This window comes from Mirounga angustirostris, unplaced genomic scaffold (genome assembly GCF_029215605.1).
Source record: "Mirounga angustirostris isolate CCGP_5_RB_7025 unplaced genomic scaffold, mMirAng1.0.hap1 SCAF_5, whole genome shotgun sequence".
Classification (NCBI taxonomy): Eukaryota; Metazoa; Chordata; class Mammalia; order Carnivora; family Phocidae; genus Mirounga; species Mirounga angustirostris.
This window is the reverse complement of record NW_026991713.1, coordinates 60917606-60926614: the sequence shown is the minus strand read 5'-3', so window position 1 is coordinate 60926614 and position 9009 is coordinate 60917606. Positions and strand designations below refer to the sequence as shown.

Here is a 9009-nt window from a genome sequence, read left to right as displayed (position 1 = left end):
GGGGAATTTCTCTGATAGAAGTGGAGAAATGTTCTGTGAAAATAGTGGTTGTTTATTTTGGAGATCACTTTATAGTCCTCCAGAGACTTCCCCAGATCCTCTTCTTCAGCCTTCATTGAGAACTCCTGCTGGGGACTTAGGGCTTCGGGGATGTAGAGTGTCCATGACCTAGGTTGAGCTAAGGGAATTCGGCCTTGGAAGCTCAGAGCTGCAGACAGCCTGGATGGAACTCAAGGGGCTCAGCTGATTTGCCCTGAGGAGAAGGGACTTCAGATCAGAGCTCTTGTCAGAAGAGGGTTGGGGGGGTGGGGGCGAGTAGTTGTGGGAAAAGCTTGTTAAGAGTGGCTTTTTCTGGGAAAGAGAATTTTCCACAAATCCCGCTGTCACCTTCCTGGCAATATCACAGTCCCCAGATCTGGCAAATACTTTCTGAAAACATCACGCCCATACCCCGACTCCAGGGCTAGCCCCTCCTGTCTCTGTTCTTAAAGACTTCCAGAAAAAATATATATATATATATCCTTGGTTTCTCCCAACCACACTGTCTCAGGGCAACATGTCCCTGCTCCAGGAAGCTTCTCTTTTATCATTTCCCAATCTCTCCATTTTCTGCTATCTTAAGTCAGACAGGCAATGAGTAATAGCTCCTGGCTACCCACTTCTGCCAAGGCTTGACATTAAACACACACAGCATGTTATAAATTGCAAATGAAGGTTTATTGTGCAGACACCAAGACCACAGCACTTTAGATGCAGAGCCAGCAAGGTGGGCTATATACATAGAAACATGTTTCCCTGGGGGCAGGGCCACGAGGAAGGTGCAGGCTTTGAGATGGGGCCCTCAACAGAACAGTCGTCAGGAGAAGGACCACCAAATGGGCAATGCAAGGAGGGGCCAGGAAAGGGGGCATGGCCAGATGTACAAGGCCAAGCAACGCAGAGTCTTCCCTAGGGCTCAGAGGGTGTCACTGGCTCCCACTAACTGGTTTGGAGAGAAGATATTTCAAACATGGTATGTGGGCATCCTTTTCCTCCAAGATGCCACCAGAGGTGGATGACAAGCTTTGACTTGCCGTCGATTGGATGTACAGAGACAGGCTTCTACATTCTAAGTGGAAGAGTCAAGACAGGAACTCCATCCTTATCTAAAAGAGAAGGTCACGCTGGGACTGTAACCTTCACCTGAGCCAGAACCACCCTTTTCAGAGCTGAAACCTCCTCTAGAGCCTCCCCCAGAGCCGGAGCCTCCTCTGGAGCCTCCTCCAGAGACATATCCCCCTCCAGAACCATATCCTCCTCCAGAGCCAGAACCTCCTCTGGAGCCTCCTCCAGAACCATATCCTCCTCCAGAGCCGGAGCCTCCTCTGGAGCTGCCTCCAGAAACGTACTCCCCTCCACCGCCACCTCTGGAGCTGGATCCTCTGCCTCCAGAGCTGTAACTGCCACTTCCAGAGCTGTAGCCAACTCCTCCAGAACTGGATCCTCTACCTCCAGAACCATAGCCTCCAAAGCCGGTCTTGGATGCCACGCTCGAAGATATGGTGCTGCTGGTCACGGCTGCAGAGAGAGAGTGTCCCCATGGAAATTCTGACTGCCTCGTCCTGCGTCCTCCCATTACACCACCCACGGCACAGGAACACCCCACTACTTACACATAGTCACGTTGCTAGTGAAGTCTCCAGACATCCTGTCAGGGAGAGAGAAAATAGCTTGTGGCGGGGCCCTTAGGCTCTGTGTCCATATTGTTCTAGAGCTTCCACCTGCGAGCATGCACCTCGACCATCAGCCACCAGGGCTTCCAGAGCCCGCTCTCTCCTGTGCTTCCAGATCACAGAGATGGGCAGGCCCCACGTTTGTCCACACGGCATAGCAGCCCAATGCATCCCAATTTTTTGCTCAGATGAAAATGATCAAAAAGCAAATTCACTTCTGATTTGCAACCCATTTTTGAGTTTAAATCCATGATATCGAGTCTGATATTCTGAACCCAAGCCACGCTAGAAATTTTGAAATGAGGCTGCACTATGAGCATCCAATTCAGAAAGAACTACAACTCTGTACAGCCTCCCCATCCTACCCTCCTGCCCTCGCCTCCTCGGCTGCATCAGAAATCTCTCCCACTTCTTCCTGCAGGCTGGGCATAGGAGGCATGGCCTCGAAGACAGGTGCAGAGCAATAGCCTAAGCAAAGCGGCTCCTTCCCTGTCATGCTGGCTTGCTGGTGGCCTGGGGTAACTTGTCCCCTTCCGGTTGCTTCAGCCAGATGAAATCACTGGGGATGCTACTACCACGGACAAAGGGCTCAGACAGGGCCCTCAAACAGAGGAAGGAAAGGTTCCCTTTGGGCGGTTAGCAAATGATTCAGTTTGTCACCCAGGAAATCTGCACAGAACTAGGTCTGGCACCTGCTGCCGGGGAACAGCCAGCCAGTCAGGCCTCAGCCAGTCAGCACCTTCCAACGTGGTCCCCGGGCTCTGGGTCACAAGGTGGAGGGAGAAGACACCATGCACCCTGCTTACCCATAAGCCAATGTTTCAGGCTGTCTAGGACTAACCTGTTCTCACAACATTTTATTTTCTCTTTCAGAAAAAAACAAGATTAACTTATTGCTTAATTTAATCTGCCTTGATAGTCATTCCGTATTGATAAATCTACAACTGCACACTAAATGCTTTGGGTGGTGAATGGCTGCTTGAGGAACATCGTGATGTCAGCTCTCAGCTGTCAGAAGGCCCTGCTCCACCCCCAGCTTTCCCTGCCTTGGCCTCTCGCCCTGGTCCTAGGAGGGAGTGGCTTCTGCCTCCCCAGTGCCCCGCACCTGCACTCCTCGCCCTCCAGCAGCTTGCGGTAGGTCGCAATCTCGATGTCCAGTGCCAGCTTGACGTTCATGAGCTCCTGGTAGTCACGCAGCAGCCGGGCCAGATCCTCCCGGGCCTGTTGCAGGGCAACTTCCAGGTCAGAGAGCTTGCTCTGAGCATCTTTGACGGCGTGCTCTCCCTTCTGCTCAGCATCTGCGATGGCTTCTTGCACACTCTTACACTGGGAGAGAGGAAGAAAAGGTTTCTGTTGGTCTGGAGAGTGGAGTCAGTCTGGCAGGGGGGAGGGGGAGCGGGTGTGTTCAGGGTGTGGGAAGCCAGACTCACTGGCCCTGGAAGGGTTGGGTCCCTCCGGAGTTAATGCGAGGCACAAACAATGATGCTAAGGCCTGCTGTCATTTCTGGGGCATTGTCTATCAGTCACCTCTGCCTGGACCCTTACGCTGTCCCCGTAATGAGCTTTGTCCTCACAACACAGGGCATTATCCCAGCTTACAGCTGCAAATGAAAACATCCGACGTGGACCACTTCACAGAACTTCTCTGCCCCTGGAGTCAACTCTCTGCCCCACATTGTCTCTTCCAAGCTAACCCCCACCGGCTGGCCAGCTCCCTGCTACACCCACTGCCCCCCCACCACCACACCACCGCCCGTGCTTGGGGCCCGTGCCAAGCACGGAGGCCGAGCTCTGCCTCCAACCCCCCCACCTCCGCCCCAGCCAGAGGACCTTGTGCTTTATTTGTTATCACTCCCTTTCATTTATGGAGGCAATCCGAAAGGTAACACACTTCTTTCCCTGCCCTAATCCTCACTTTGGAATGTCTCTTAGACCACCATAAAAATTGTTACAAGCCTTAAATTATGTTATGCTCGAGATGTTTGGGATCAACATATGCTAGATTAGAATTTCTCAGTTTCTCCTCTCTCTCTCTCTCTCACACACACACACACACACTCACACACTCCCACCCCCCCCATACACACACACCCATACACGACCTCCCACCCCCGCAAGCCCCACTCGACCCCTGGAGCTACACAGCCCTCAGAGCTGCGCCCACCTGCTTCTTCACATGGGCGATCTCCCCTTGCAGCCTCTGGATCATGCGGTTCAGCTCACCGATCTCCATCTTGACCTCCCTCAGGCTGTCTCCATGTTTCCCCGCCATCACCTGGAGCTCTTCATACTGTACGGGAAGAGGAGGACAGTGGCAGCTTGGAGGAAGCCTGGCTTGAGCCAAGGAAAGTCTAATACACGGTGGGTCAACCAAGCCACCTTCGTGAGCAGTGGGGGACTGTCTCACATCCCCAAAAGGACTCAGTGCCATTCTCAGTTGAGGGCAGTTTTGGTCCTGTGAACACTCTTGCTTGGGAATGTTGCCCAACTTCTATTAGACAAAGACACCCGTCAGCTCACTGGACACTTTCCAGCCGAGGTGAAACCCAGCTTTTTAGACAAAGCTGTGGTTCTCTCTGCTCTCCGCGTACTTGCCTTGCTGTGGTACAGCGCCTCGGCCTCGGCCTTGCTCTTCTGGGCGATCTCCTCGTACTGGCTCCGGACCTCGGAGATGATGCTGTCCAGGTCCAGGCTGCGGTTGTTGTCCATGGACAGGATGACGTTGGTGTTGGTGATAGTCTCCTGCATCTGGCACAGCTCCTGCAACACGACGGGAGGTCTGGCCATGGCTTCCCTGACCATAGCCAAGGCGGTGAGCAGGCATTCCCCCTCCCCAGAGTTAGGGAAATACAGACTCTCAGACTAAGCTGAGTGGGATATGATGGGTGGGATGAAAGCGAGATAACCACCAATCCTCACCCTCTGCCAAGGGTGTCCAGAGAATTATGGGAGAGGAGTCTATTTCTGAGCCTCCTGCTGGATAGCCTTCACCAGGTAGACAGTGTTGATAAGTTTGATGCCCCCAGAAAGAAGCATGTGGATGACAAATGTTTTGGAAAATGTGTGTACACATGGGCACAGAGGGGAGGTCTGAAACACGATAGACTTAGGGATGGGAGAAGGACAGCTCTTTGCCTAAGGGCAGCAGGACATGTGAGGAATGAAGTGAAGGGAATTTGTCCCGGGTTTCCTGAGCCTTCCTTCATCAGAGAAGATAGTTCTCTCCTCCAAGACCCACACCCCAGAAACCCCCAGTGGCCTGGAATGGTGGCAAGTGGGAGTCAGCCAGTCCATAAACCCCACTCATCCCACCTTTTCACCCATTGGGAAGGACTGCTTTGATGGGAAGAGTGAGAAGCAAGGGTCTCACCAGGAGCAGCCTCCTTACCGCCTCAAAAAGGAATTTAATGAACTCAAGCTCCTGGGTCAGCACATCTGCCTTGGTCTGCAGCTCCACCTTGGTCATGTAAGTATTGTCCACGTCCTGCAGAAAATGTGAAGGGTTTCTGGCAAAACTCACCCACGGCTCAAGGTATGGGCCCCACCCTCTCTCTGTCTCTCTCTTCCACCCAGTCCCTGTCAGTGGCTCTCCAACATCGCAGGCACCTCAGGTGAGCCATGTCTCCACGGGGCATCATTTGGCACAGAGTCCACAATGCACCTCGACTACGGGCCGGGTGCCCTCGTTCACTGCTCATGTTCCTCAAGACCATCAGAGCTCAGGCGGGACGAGCTTTGTCAACCATTGTCTCCCTCCTGCTTGAGACACTGTGTGTTCCTACTATGGAACCTAATGGCCTCTGTGGCTTTTATCAGCCCTCAACTCTCCCTCCTGTCTGTCCATCCTACCTCACCTGAACTTCTCTGGATTTTACACCAAAGCTTCTGCAACAACTGGGCTGAGAAGCTACATTTCTGCCTTCTAGCCCAAACTCGTCAGCATAACTGACAACATCTTTAGGCATCTAAGGGAGGTCCATCCCTTCCTCAGCTCTTTAGAAGACAACTGAAGTGCTTTCTGTGTTTGCATCTTGCAGGGCCCAGTATAAGCTTGAAGGAGGTTATTGGTGAGAATGCTCCAGCAAATCTGCAGAGCAGCTCCAGAAGCTTGAACTGCAGAGACACTTTTGTTTTCAAGAGAACCAGCGGTGGACCTGCTTCACCCTTTTCCCTTAGTTACTGCTGTTTCCACTCAGAGTTCTTCTCCTGCTTGTCTGCCTGGACCCGGTGGGCTTCTGAAGCCTCCTCAGTCCCACCCAGCCATGACATTCCCTTGCTCACCTTTTTAAGGGTCACAAAATCATTCTCAGCAGATGTGCGCTTGTTGATTTCATCCTCATACCTGTGGGGACCCGGGGACACAGCTGTTAGATCAGTTCTACTTTGTTTACTTTTTTCTTTTCCTTTTCCTACTGGACTCACCCCCAAATCTTCCACTCTCTAAGAGTATAAAACACCTTCACTCTCCAAATGGTAATTATGGTGTCCCAAATAAGGATGCTTTTCTATAAATTAACTCCCAAACATGTGAAGAAAACATGATCTCTAAAGCCCTCAATGTCTTCCTCACAAATAGTCGGCACACACAAATTATCACCACAAATGCAATGGGGACATGAGTGGCCTCCTGGGGGAACAACCGGATGGCTACGATCAATATTTATTTGGCATTTACTCAGCCACCTACTTCTTCTTAAAATCCTCAACAAGATCCTGCATGTTGTTCAGCTCTGAATCTTGGGATGTTCGTTCTGCACAGAGCGTATCCACATATTTCGTCAGTTTGGCAATGTACGCTTGAAAGATGGGCTCCAGGTTGGTGGAGCGGGTGCTCACGTCCAGCTGCTGCAGCAGCTCCCACTTGGTCTGTAGCACCTGGTTCTGCTGCTCCAGGAACCGAACCTACGGGGACCAGAGGAAGAGCACAGGAGCTCTGGGTTGCCCTTCCCACCAGCGGGACTCATTTGCCAGAGACAGCTCTGACCCTGCTTCGGGACATAAAGAAGTCTACTCGGCTTTGTGCTCACAAGTTGGATGCCGGATCCAGCTCGAGCTCCCTGCCTCCACACTTGGAAAGTTCTACAGACCCCTAATGTTACGTCTGGTACTTTCCACACAGAGAGCTCTTTTTCCTACTTCACCACCCACTATCTTGTTTGCAGCTGCTCCCGAGACTCCAAGCTATCTCCTTCTCCCATCCTAGTTGAATTCCCAGCAAAAGTCCCATAAAGTCTTGGGCAAACCAAAAATAGGCGTCCGCTGGCACTGCTCCTAAAGGTGCTGAGTGTGAGAGCACCGCAGGGCAGGGCTCCTCGGTCTGGTTTTTAAGAGCCTCGTAAATTTCTTAGGCAAGTTCATCTGCCTTGAAATAGGACAAAACCCTGTAATGCTCAAAAGTGACACCAATAAAGACTTTACGGGTCACAAAACTGAGAATGCTTCTCTTGAAGGCAGGAATTTCATTCATCCCCAAGCAGGTTCAGCTTCCCAGAACCTAAGAGAGTAATAACTTCCAGGGAAGGAAAGACTATCTCAGAAGATGTCTTACCAACTTCTTCCAATACTTGCTGCCACTTGGCCTGAACTACTCAGTCCATTACTTGTCTATAACAGTTTTCCCATGATTTTCAGAATTTTCCATAAATCTTACTTATTTAGGCTGAAACAATAAAGCCAAAGGCATACATAATTCCTAACTGCAGACTGTCTCAGAAGACGCAGCCCAGGAAGCCAGCCTCTTTCCCATTTGGGAAATAAGCCAGGCTAGTTTGACGACACCAAGGGCTCCTAAAAGAAACAGGAGCTGTTTCCTATGTGCTGTTTCCTTTCCAGTGAGTAGTGGAAGTAGGGCATCCTGAGCATCAGATGGAGCCAACTTCTCATGACTCACCTTGTCAATGAAAGATGCAAATTTGTTGTTGAGTATTTTGATCTGCTCCCGTTCCTGAGACTTCACGTTCTGGATCTCTGGATCAACTTTCACGTTGAGAGGCTGCAGGAGGCTCTGGTTGATGGAGACTTCATGGATGCATCCACTAGGGAATCCTCCAGGCCCAAATCCTCCAGGACCCCCAAAACCTCCAAAGCCACCACCACCTCCAAAGCGGCCTCCGCCAAAGCCGCCGCCTCCAAAGCTGCCTCCACCGAAGCCGCTGCCTCCTCCAAAGCCACCTCCTCTGCCACCAAATCCACCACTGGAACCAAAGCTTCCACCTCCTCCAGCCACACTAATGGAGATGCTCTTGGTGCCTCCAAGGCCAACAAGACTCTGACTGCCAAAGCCACCACCGCAGTAGCCCCCTCTGCCACCACCATGGCGGCTCAAGCAGGAGAAGCCAGTGGCCGATCTCCGGCTCCCACCGGAGACCACGGCTGAGCCACTGCTAAAGCCCCGGAATCTTCCTCCTCCTCCTCTTCGAGATCTGCACGAGATCTGACAACTCATGATGCCTCTGCCCAGCGAAGAAAATTGGGGTTTCCGAGACGAGTTAAGGCTGGAGAATATGCTCTGCTGTCGGGAGACAGTCAGGGTCCCCTTTTATACCTGCCAACTAGGTGTTGGTGTGCATGGGTGTGGGCACACTTATGCATGGGTTTGGTCTGCCTGGAAGCTATGCCTGGTTAGTGATTATCAAGCTAATAGCCATTAAAAGTCTCCTAATCAGCTCTATCCCAAAACTTGCTTTGATTGCAAACTTCCCCTGTTTATCTGGGCATCTGTCATGCAATTCAATTTTTGTGAAATCATCAAAAGAGGAGATCAGGACATGGGTTTCTCAATCTGAAAAAAAGACCTTCTGCAGAATGCCGTTCCCTGCTCTGGACCAATCCAAAGGAGGGCAGCTACCACCAGGCCTGTGCTGGCTTGCCACCCGGTGAGGCTGATGAAAGAGGCGATAGGTTTATTAACTACAGGGGCCCCTCAGTAGCAGCTTCAGAGGCCTTGCTTGTCCCTCTGCTCCAGGAAGAGTGTCAACAAGTGCTTTGGGGGAGTACAAATGCAACGTGGGCAAGTATGCATACTCTTACAGAAAGAGGTTGGCCTAGGATGCTTCAAAAGAGTTGTCATTTTTCGGGCGCCCGGGTGGCTCAGTTGGTTAAGCGACTGCCTTTGGCTCAGGTCATGATCCCAGGGTCCTGGGATCGAGTCCCGCATCGGGCTCCTGGCTCAGCGGGAAACCTGCTTCTCCCTCTCCCACTCCCCCTGCTTGTGTTCCTGCTCTCGCTGTCTCTGTCTCTGTCAAATAAATAAATAAAATCTTTAAAAAAAAAAAGAGTTGTCATTTTTCAAAATATC

The 9009-nt window shown here is 51.6% G+C and overlaps 1 protein-coding gene across 1 annotated transcript; it reads right to left on the bottom strand.

Moving 5' to 3' along the window:
* Positions 1-1141: 1141 nt before the first annotated feature.
* On the bottom strand, positions 1142-8157 carry KRT2 (keratin 2). The gene is made up of 9 exons (XM_045868005.1): positions 7603-8157; positions 6400-6614; positions 5994-6054; positions 5101-5196; positions 4308-4472; positions 3877-4002; positions 2818-3038; positions 1653-1687; positions 1142-1557 (listed from the first exon to the last, which is right to left on the bottom strand). The coding sequence occupies exons 1-9, from the start codon at positions 8155-8157 to the stop codon at positions 1142-1144; spliced, it is 1890 nt and encodes a 629-aa protein (XP_045723961.1).
* Between the last annotated feature and the right edge of the window lie 852 nt (positions 8158-9009).